This window comes from Micrasema longulum, unplaced genomic scaffold (assembly GCF_059751315.1).
Source record: "Micrasema longulum isolate JH-2025_06_02 unplaced genomic scaffold, ASM5975131v1 h1tg000710l, whole genome shotgun sequence".
NCBI classification, from domain to species: domain Eukaryota; kingdom Metazoa; phylum Arthropoda; class Insecta; order Trichoptera; family Brachycentridae; genus Micrasema; species Micrasema longulum.
In genome coordinates, this window is record NW_028277906.1 from 11,198 (window position 1) to 23,136 (window position 11,939).

General features: G+C 34.1%; 1 protein-coding gene across 1 annotated transcript in view; it reads right to left on the reverse strand.

Annotated features, from left to right (window-relative positions):
• Positions 1-8,563: 8,563 nt before the first annotated feature.
• Positions 8,564-11,939, reverse strand: part of SPoCk (secretory pathway calcium atpase) — a 40,705-nt gene continuing 37,329 nt past the window's right edge. Inside the window, exons 16-17 of the mRNA XM_088229807.1 lie at positions 9,961-10,198; positions 8,564-9,223 (exon numbers count right to left, since the gene is read on the reverse strand). Of these exons, the coding sequence (XP_088085933.1) occupies positions 9,102-9,223; positions 9,961-10,198 (360 nt within the window). The 3' untranslated portion in view covers positions 8,564-9,101. The remainder of the gene's footprint in view (positions 9,224-9,960; positions 10,199-11,939) is intronic.

The following is an 11,939-nucleotide window of genomic DNA, read 5'->3' on the forward strand; positions in this document are numbered from 1 at the left end:
AATATTTGCATTCTGAGATGTAAATAATTCAGTATTAGAAAATGGGCACCTCTGGCCGTGAGTCCGCAACACTAGCCACAGGACCGCAATTAAATTAAGGTCCTATAAGGTATTAAGGTCAATCATTTTTTATTCGTATTTAAAAAGCCTGAAAAACACTGCTTATACTAACCGGAAATTCAAACACAGGCTTAAATAATAAATAATATTTATTTCCCCGCTATCTTCAGAATATTCAACAATTTAATTAAACATTGAGGCAATTTAAAGAACATAAGCTACCATTAAAATTTCAATTAAGATGTTTTCATTTCAACAAGTCAAAAGTCTCATTAAGACTTTTGTAATTGTTGGTTTAGAAAAGCGTTTATGATCAAGGTGTTCAAACCTCCCAATATATGAACCGTGTTCAGGACAAAGGCATCAAACCACAATTTCGGAAAAAGCGGTTTTATTATTTCTACTGTGTAGATGATTGCGTAGGTTTTATACACATCTCGGTAAAAGGATTCAGGTCAATAGACGTTTGCAGTTCAAATCCTTTTGCTAGAATGTCTATAAGACCTACGCAATTAGTTTAAAACACATTTGAAATTAGGAACCGCATTTTTCAGAATTGTGGTTTGAAGCCTTTGTCCTGAACACGGTCGATATGCCGATTCAAATGTATATCTAGTAATGCACTCGTGACAATATCATGTTACCATTAGTTGATATGATTATCCATACTTATCCTATACTTTGACTCGAATAATTCTTCATTGTATTTTTTTATAACTCGTTTACTCTATAACAACTCCGCTAAACACGATATTTTGACAGCAACCATTTTTAGATCAGTTTTCATTTCATAAATCTCAAAATAAAATAGCAGTTATTCTGCGTGACAATTTAATATCTAATTACATGAAATTCTTAATCAATTTGTGACATACCTAAATGATGTTTTATTTACTGATCTAACATACTTAAGAATTCTGAATTTAATTACATAGGTCACAAAGTACAAAAGAGTGATAGGAAAATAATAACTGTGGCACAATTTGATCTTACAACTTTCACAGTTTGCCTTAAAAAAATTATTGACATTTAAAAATTTTCTTTAAAAAATAATTACGTATAATTGTATTTTGTGACAGTAAGTTAAAGCAAAAAGGACACAGTTTTTTATAACTATTCGATAGCATGAATTGTAAATTTAAACTTAAAAATGTAACAATAAATAAACGGTACAACTACATTTAAAATAAACATTAACATAAATTTACAAAACTTACAACGATCTTGTCAAATAAAAAATGACTACAAGATGCCTAAAATTGTTTTTACGTAGTGTAAATTAATATAAACTATGACATTTATTGTTGTTTGAAGCAGTGGTAAAACATCTTGCAAACAAACACAGTGCTTATAAAAAAGTGCTCACAATAATTTTTGCATTCACAAAAATGCGAAAGTAGACTTATCTATATTTTACGAAGCTCCATTATCCATTGCACGATAAAACTTCCCATTTGCCAAAAACATCAAATCAAGTGACAATTTTCACAACATTAACCGACTGTTGACTATTAAACATATTTAATGGGATTAGATTTCAATCACTTTAGTTGAGACCACTCACTAACAATGCTCCGTGTCAATTTCACTAAATACATGATTTAATATGGACATTTTCAATAACCATCAAATATATATTCCTACTGAGATTTTAATGGATTGTAAGTTGACTTAAATATGTATTATGATTATATTAAATTACATCTACAAAGGAAATCTGTACCTAAGATAATTATGTAACAGTGATGCACACATGCAAAAAGAACTCTACGACTCGCAGCCAGAAAGCGATTCTCAAAATGCAAATCATCTCACATCAAAATGTCTGTTATTTATGATAATTATATTACATAAATATCTTGGAAAACTTGCAAAACCTCGAGTAGATAAATCTTAATTATAAAATATGTTACACACTAATACGGAATGATGTTCATCCAAGTTGGTTTCATTTTCTTAAATACTAATTAAGAAAAAGTCTACGAATTCGGTAGTCGAAAGAGAGAAATTTGAAATACAATACTGATAGCAGTCCTCAAAGATTAATATACGCAATCCAATACAATCGAAGGAAACTAACAAATGTAATTATTTAACAGACCGAATGTATTCATTCAACTATTCAAATCATTGTTATGTATTTATTTTCGGTAGTTGTACAAATAAAATTTGAACACCTAGTTATACCTTAACTAATAAACAAAATATATACAAAAATAAAACATTGTTATAAAATCCAAACGCTTTCCTGTATCTACCTATATGGATGTTTGTAACAAGAATCATCGATACCCCACGAAATGATGCGATAGACCCAGCGTCCTTGATTTCTTTTGGCAACTCATTAAACATCTTAAGTCCTCTATGATACAAATTGTTCCGAGTCACCTGGATTCTTGTTCTGAAGAGTCTGAAACCTTCACCCCCTCGTAAAATAGCGATGAATTTCGTTATTACGCTGGTCACCACAAAACCTGTATTTGGGCGATAATTTATTTAAATATTTAGATTCCTTATCGTTGAATAAATTTCCCATCTAGATGTATTTCCACAATTACCAAATCATACTTATATCCTTCTTAAAGGATTGCGTATAAAATCTAAGTGGCGCTGGGTAAGACACATCATAGATAGCGCTTTTTTCAATAAAAATCACACCAAGAAATACCCGCCCTATACAATAGAAAATACTAAGCTTTACAAATGTTTGCATAGATCCCAGGAAACAGCTAACTAAATACGCAATACATATTAAGACGAATTAACACATTGCGCCGCTTAATTTTTTATTTTAATTGCGTAGAAAGCCGGAAAATGACAATTCTGTCTTGTTTTACAAATGCAAGTATTCAGAATACGACACATTTAGTATTTGAAAGAAAAAAAATCACTCATTTAAAAATAATTATAGAAATTGTGTCTTATAATGTCGAGTATAGCTCGACATAGGAGTTGAGTTGGTGTATTAAATATGATGACGAGCCACAGATAAATTACGATTATGTACTTAAAATGTAATACTACAAAACATGTTTCATAATGACTTTTGTTTTTGAGAGGTTTATAACTTCAAATAATATTTCTATTGCCAAATTTTTAAGCTTACTGGATCGTAATTTATTGATGTAAAGACTTTTTATATGCTTGAAAAGACAAGTCTATGAATCGTGCATATTGCCGGTGACAACATACGGACTAGAATCCATGTCTATAACACAAAAAAGTAGCCAGAAATTAAAATGCACGCAACGATCCATGGAAAGACAGATGCTCGGTGTATGTCTAAGAGACAAAATAAGAAATGAAGAAATAAGGCGCCGAACCGGAGTCGTGGATATCATGGATCGTGCTGCGAAATTGAAATGGCAGTGGGCAGGACACTCGGCGAGGCAAAATGCTGGCAGGTGGACACCCAGAATAATAAAGTGGAGACCGTAGGCAAACAAAAGAAGTGTTGGAAGGCCACAGAAAAGATGGGTCGACGACATTGCCTCTATTGCCGGTAAAACGTGGATGATGAAAGCGGGTGATAGGAAGGAGTAGAGACGTTTGGAAGAGGCCTTTATCCAGCAGTGGAGAGAATAAGGCTGCAGAAGAAGAAGAAGAAAGACTTTATTCTTTCTAAACATGTGTCAACCGCATGTCACAATTTACAAATAAAATTAGACACTTACACAAAATGGTCAATTATACTGAACCTATTTTGAATTTAGTTTGAGACAACAATTTACACATTTTTTATTTACCTTGATTTTATTCGCCATTTTGGGCAAATGCGGATGCGCGTGGCTCGGCATCTTGACAGATCAAACGAGTTTCAAAAAATTTTCGACGTAAAACCGGGTAATGAAAAATGTAAAAAACGCGAATTAAGGGGATATTTGAATGAGAATGTATGGGAAAAAAATGGGACCTGAACATTTCGGCGTAAAAAGTGGAAAAACGTAAAATTGAGGAACGTAAAAACGAGGTTCCACTGTATACTAAATGAAAAAATTGGCTTCCCGGAAACCATGAATCTATCACAAATTAGTAAGTTCACATTTTTTAAAACCATTTTTATTACATTTTCGAGAAACTTTGCCATACAACTAAATGCTCTAATTTTTACCGCATGCAAGAAAACATTTTTTAGATCCAATTTCCCGTAGCACCGAGCTTCCTCATCGTCGAGGGCAACCAATGTGTGTTTAATATGAGACATGGCTTTCTATTGATGCGTCTATTTATCATACAAACAAAGTGTTTGAAATAAAATTACAATTACTAATGGAAATCCATTATATATACACAATAATTTACCAACCTATGTACCTAAATAAATTTAATGTTTTAACTAGACACACTGCTGATTGTTTCTTGGAAAAATAAGCATTTTCGGCATCTTGCAAATGATTAACTGCGACACACAATTGACTAAAATTATAAATATTTACAAAAATAATCATTTCACTACGTTCTTACATTTCCTATTTGAGTCCCATAGTATCTATCGCGATGCGTTCGCAATAGACTCGCCATATCACTGAAAATTCACATACACGCGTCGTTCTCAGACATTCCAAAGACTATAAAGATAGACAATTTTTTTGTTTGCCCCTCAGACACCCCCCAGTCAGTCATGATAACACTCCTGATATCGAAGAAAACGATCAGCGTTCCCTTCAACTTCGACTCGTTCATTCGCACTTCTTCGATCTCTTCCGGGCCTCCAGTAAACCACCGGCACAAAACATTGATTTGAAAGGTGGTTATACACCGCAATATTTCATTGTTCCTAGACTGCACAGCGCAAGCCTGATCACCTTATCTCCATGAAACAGATGATCAAAATACGCTGCATTTGGTGTACGATTGCAGTGCCCTATGCACCACCGAGTGCAGATAGGGACATGATGAAGATGTTTTTTTCACCATTAAGATTGACGATTTAATTTATTTTTTTTAATTTAATCGCCATACATATTTGGTGTTAACATTAGTTGTATGCGTTTTTTACCAAATTTAAAATGAGCACCAAAAGTTAAACAAAATGGCAAAGGTTATACATCATTTGAAAGGAAATTTTCTGCCCTCCGAGGTATTGTGTTTGTTTTACGATAAAAATATTATTTTATTTGATTACAAGCCTTCAAAATGAAATATCAAGTAGATGAAAGGGAGCATTTTTGATACCTCGTTCTGTACACGTTCAATCGAGGAATAAACCTGCTTAAGCTGCTCGTGATATTTGCGCAGTGTGCGGTGAAGAAGCTATGAATTATTGACTAATTAATTGTAAAATAATGAAAGAGAATACACTATTGACTAATTTGCTGTATTTTTTTTTGTCTCCTCTTGTTCTCTTCATTTGGAAAAAATGGACAAAACTTATATTTACACCCAATAGATGGCAGAATCATTTCTAAGTTAATATTATTTAAATGTAGATTATTACAAAACATGGGAATCCATTAAATACCGAAATTATGACTCTTACTATATTTACTTACTAACTTTTTTATATTAAAAACACAACAGAATAAATTAATGAAAAAAATGTACAAACATGTATACCACAGCCAAATACAAGAAAAATTATATTCAGACAATAGACATACCTAACAGTATTATAATTATTTATAAACCAACTAAAATTAATAGTTTTTAATGTGTATTGCCTTAAAATTAATATAATACATTTTTAGAAATACTTCGATTTGACAAACTTCGGAATTCAATGGATGAATTATGTTCTTAATATTTGTTTCAATAATAAAATTAGTTAATGTATTATATCGTCGGGGATACTGCAATGCCGCGTAACCATCAATTTCATTTTTTACAGGGGACCTTCTGTAATAATAATGGAATTAAAAAAAATCTGTTAATAAAACCTTTCCAATAGGCATGCTTGAACTTTGATAGTGTAAAGCCGCCATGTTGGTGAAGCTACAGCTGTCAAATTTGGAGGTTACAATGAATAATGTCGGGCAAATCATCACGGAAAGTTACATTGTTGAACACCGCGCGCAAATTATTAAACTTTACTATCAAAATGTAAACAAGCAAAATTGACGCATTTTGGGAGATAACAATCCACATACATCCAGAAAAAGTTACTGTTTGGTATGGATTTTAGTCTGGCGGGGTAATTGGCTGTACTTCTTTCTGATAAAATGCTTTTTCTGCATACTGAAAATTTTAACCCGGAATTTATTATTTTTACAGAGATATAAAAATTATTGGATGCAATGTGTACTGGCCGCACATCACCGCGAAGGGAGAGTTAATAAGTACATCAAATTGAAGTATTTCTGTTTTTATATTTCGCGCCAAAGATTTCCTAAGTAGTTCAATTCTCCTCACCAGAGATAATTTCAAAGTCAAGAAATTTTTTGCACAAAAATAATATTTTCAAAAATAATAAATACTCCGCACCGACATAATCACAGATTTATCAACTGTCATGAGAAATTTTGATTTTCATTTAAAAGTAAATTAACATTTTTACTCTAATTAGAATTAGTGATTGTAAACGGTGAAAAATGATTGTGCCGTAATTAAAATATGTACATATGCTGTTTTAGGTGCACTAAAGCAGTGGCCTATGCACCATTAGGAACAGATAAGGGTGAACAGTAGTACTATTTGAAATTTATTCCGAAACATTTAATAATAACATTCACAGAATTGTATTATGCAAACGAATTTGATAGTTGGAAAATATTACATAAAACATTATTATGAAATAAAAATAATGCGTTTAATATTATTAACAGAGATGCAGAACACTTTTAGGAATATGGAAACCTAGGCATTCACAGGGCTTATAACCTGTCTCTGCCGATGTTTGAAAATCGATCATTTTCAATTCTTCCAACTTGCACTTAAACCAGCCAATGACAGGTCATAAGCCGTGTAAATGCCTAGACTTCCATATTCCCTTTGAAATTCCCATTGTAATATGTTAATATTGGCAACTCCCTAGGGGGTTATAAATCCAGTCCTTGTCTACAAACATTTGGACAAAAAATATTGTTTGCTTACAATGTTACTAATATATAGTTTCTTATTGATAGAGTTATAAAATTTAGTAGGAGCTCTCCCGAAACTATAGTTATGTTCTTATAATAGAATAAACATTTGTAAACAAAGTTTTATTTATAATGTCGTGTTGTGAATGTCGATTCAATCAATAATATTACATACAATAGAACTCCATACATCAGAAACTCCAGTCAAGTGATTCCAATACATATTATTTCAAAAGCTATAAAAAAGTGATCTTAAAGAGTAAATTTTGAAAATTTCTTCCAAAACATTTCCTTAATTTAATAGTTAGTCCAATTATCCGGATTTCTGCGTATCCGGATAACGTCTGGCATTCATTAATCCAGATTGGTTTTATTGTACATATAAGTTTACGCGCTCAAGAAAAGTTGTTGGCTATTTCTGTTTTGCGTTCCTTTATATTATATAAATTGATACGGTATAAATTAATTTACGTAATTTTAAAATGTTTACACATTTAGAAAATGTTTAATGTAATAATTTGGCAATATCGTTCAAAATATTACAATTTGCATTTATTTACTATGCAGCATATATTTGTTGAAATAGAAATACTATTTCTAACATTTATAGCCCACTTTTAATGATAATTTTACATTTTATTTATGCTAAAAGTACGAATAAACTACTACCCAAAGCATAATACAATTTTTTTTAATCTTAACAAATTTGGATTAATTTCATTGATAGCTGTCACAGATAAGTTTTTCGCAATTTCATTTTGATGTTTTAAAAAAAAACTAATGAAAATATTGCAAACAGCTGTTTTGTTTTAAAAATTGTAACGCAACATGTAAAATGCTGATTATTTGCACATTTGAGATGTTAACATAGAATCACAGTTGGAGATAAACATGGAAAAAATTTCTTCAAAGAGCAGAAATCTTTTGTATTTTAATACCTATAAGTAATTCAAAATACCAGTAATCCAGAAGGTTTTTTCCAAGTTTATGATACGAATTAAATATACAATGCCTGTGACACCAACTACATAGACAAGGTTTTTCCATGTTTATGATACCTATCATGGCGGCTGTACGTCTCGTCGAGAGTATCGGCCGATGGGGCTTTCGGCGAGAGCATATCTGTACACACTCGTTTTTTCATTAGCACACCGCAGTAATGGACGTAGAAATTGCTGCTGCTGTTTTGCTGATTGGCACTCAAAAAACGCTGAAAATACTATTTAGTAACGGAAAAAATAATAATTCTTTAACTACATGGACGCGTAATAAGATAATGAACATATTGGCCTTCATAACTCAATTTTAAAAAAATGGTCTATTGAACATACAATCTACATTGAAAAATATCATTTAAGAATGAGTCCATGAAATCGAATGAGAACCATATCGGCTTATAAACTGATTCAGCTGCAGCTCCAGACTGCATAGATGCAATAATCATTATTTTATGGCTACGGTATGTGGCCATTAGCGAATATCTCTTCTTTTTGAACAAGTGTGCACATGCTCACTCTCGTTTTCCTCGCGAGACCCAACGAGATCCTATGACTCGGGCGCAAAACACCGACAAGCGACCGAGACCGACAGAGGCGAGGCGCGAGAGAGCGAGACACGACGAGAGCACCATGTACAGACTCGCTCTCGGCCTGTCTCCGGGTGTCTCGAAGGGTGTGTACAGCCGCCATCAGACAAGATTTAGTATAATACCAATTAGAAATACCATGTTCGTGATACCAATTAAACGAGGTTTCTCTATGTTTATGATACCGATTAGATACCAGTTAGACAAGGTTTACCTAGGTATATATTAATTAAACAAGATTTCTCTATGTTTTATATACTAGTTAGACAATATCTTTTATAATACAAATTAGATACACAATGTTTGTGATACCAATTAGAAAATGTTTGTCCGGGTTTGCGATACCAGTTAGATGAGATTTCTCTGTGTTTGTGACAGTAAATTTTGGGGGGGGGGGGGGGGCATGCCTAGTCGTCCTTTCTGACTCGGCGCTCCGTGTGTCATACAAACTCCATGCGCTGCTTGGCATTGCGCGAGCGTTGCAGCAGCTGCCTTTCCACCAACTTCTTCAGCTCGCTGAAGATGAATACGCTGGACGTGAGGCAGACCAAGAATATCAAATCTGAAAGAAATAGAAGAAAAATAATGTTTTTGCACATAAATTCTTTATATTTTTTAAATCACGTACTGAATAATTTAAAGTATTTTATAGAAATATTACAATAATTATCTAGATATTTCTAGAATGCATTTTACACAAAGAAAGGAGCAAAAAATAAAAATGAATTAAGAAGAGAAAGAAAAATAAAAATAAAATAAAAAATCATTACATTTTTTCGTAAAGGTTATATTAAAATAATCTTAAAATTAGAAGAAGTTAGAAAAATACTTATTTAGAATACATATATAAGTATATATATATATATATATTGTCTACCCAAAAGCCGTGAGCGCCAGGGTTGTAATTTTATTCTATGAGATGTTCAAAAATCGGTTTAATTTCAACCAAATTCGGTAGATCGGTAAATTGCTCTCAAAATCTGTAGGGTTGGCAACTTGAGCTGCTTGAGGCTCTTGATTCGATTTCTGGGAGAGTCGGATATGGAAAATTTGTTTTTAAGGTGGTTTTACACTGCAATATTTCACTGTCCTTGGATTAACACCTGAAGCGTAAGGCTAATCACCTTACTTTCATGTAACGGATGATCGATAAGGGCTGCATTCAGTGTACTAATATAGTTCCCTATGCGATATGGCGAGGATAGGAGTATGATGATGTATCTTCAACAGCCGAAGAAGATAAGCTTAATTCGGTTTACAGATGAGGATGAGAGTATGTTAATGAAAGCGGCGGTTTACCTCCAGGGGTGAGAGCCTCCGTCTGGAACACCATCTGCAGGGGGGGGAAGTAGATGACCAGCAGCTGGCCCAGCAGGCTGAGGGAGACGGCGACCAGGAACATGCGGTTGGCCAGCAGGCCGATGCTGAACACACTCTTGCTCTGGGAGCGGCACGACAGGGCGTTGAACATGTCGAACAGCACGAAGCACGTGAAGGTCATAGTCGTGTCGCGTGGCGTTATCTTGTTGTCCGACATCTAAAAATAGTTCAAGTTTGTTTGTGAAAATTCTCAGAGGAAGTCCATTTTAATTTATCATAGAACTTTAAAACGAGTGATACCCGAATCCACACATTTGGATGTAGCATCCGCAGTCCGTCAATAGATTGTGTAACGTATGCGTTACCACGTTTTTTGCTGATTCGTCACCCGCGTCTGCCGCAGTCAGGCTTCCCGGCGTAAACGAGCAGTTGCCCTCCCAGACAGTCAGACAAAGTCGGAAGGTAGGGGCACAACTGCGCCAACCGCAAGTCAACCTCAATAGCTCTGAAAAGAAGTTTTCATCCGGTCCAAGTGGTGTAGAGACGCGAAGGCAGTCAGCTGGCAGAGCGGAGCGAAGAGCGAAGTGCAGGAAGGCGAACAGGACGGAGAACTTAATAAAACACTTGTGAACTGTTCAGAGTTAGGGACTCAACTGATTTATTCCTCAAAATTACACACATCATAAAGCAGCGCGCGTCGGGCTCTGTGAGTCAGTCCCACCCGCGCCGGCCTGCTTGGAGTGGTGGGGTGGCTTACCCCCACCACTCGCCACATGCCGCCGGCTACAGGTCAGGTAAATATGGGCGCCTAATGCCCGTACGGGCTATTTCACCGGCAGCCGCGATGCGCGCAACATGAACATGACAACACAATACAACGGCCCTTTTAGAGGATTACAAAACATGATTAAAACAAATATAAAATACATTGAATACATAAATAAAGGGATGTTTTCTGGCTATATTTCCCTGGTATTACTGAGGCCAGGCTCGAAAGCGAATCATTTATATTTGTTGAGAGCCTAGCACTCAGTCATACAGATACCGGGGTTCCTAGCTGCATTTATCAATTCACTCATTTATCATTTACATATATCACTTTTCATTTGTCCAATTCAACGTTATTCGCGTGTTCGGAACAGATTGGATGGAATCAATGCTTCCCTAAAAATTTGACTTCTAAACAATTAGCAACTATTTTTTTTATATCATAAAGTCAGCTATAAGTTGATAAAAAATATTTTTTAATTAGTTTGTTGTTAATCATGCATTAGGTTCGATATACATTGATCAATAACTTCCAAAAAATTGCAACAACACAACCTCGCCTGAAGTAAAATTCGGAAAAAATGAGGAACTGCGTAAGTCTGTTGGAAATACTGCAGGGATCTTAAAGAAACAGGATGCAAATGCATGTGTAAGTAGCAAATGCATTTCGAAGAAAACAAAATGGACATTTTGTTAGTGTTGCCAGGGTAGTCAAATTTTTTACGCTATTTTGCTCATCAAATGAGAGAACTAACGAAAATTGGAACTCTCGGATTAAACAACGCCGTGTTGGACATTTGACCGGCATTATCTTTAAAACATTAAATATTATTTAACATGACATTAAAATATCCGCTTATGTAAAATAAAATTTGTTTAAATTTGTTCAAAATTAATTAATTCAATTACTCTTATTAAATGACCCTTTATTTATCTACTCTGTTGTGTCAATCAATGTTTCCGCGTGTACAATAAAATTCTAGAGAAATTAACAAATCCCTTTTTTTTTAAATAAAATTATCTTACATTTGTGTTATGATTATATTTTTCGCGATCTGGCAACATTACACGGCGACTACACGCATGCGCGCGGCGAAAGTGGGGGTTTTTTTGGACACAGTCCAATGTATTCAAATATGATTCTACGCTCCTTCTGGACTATTCTAAATTATATGATCTTACTTATATTA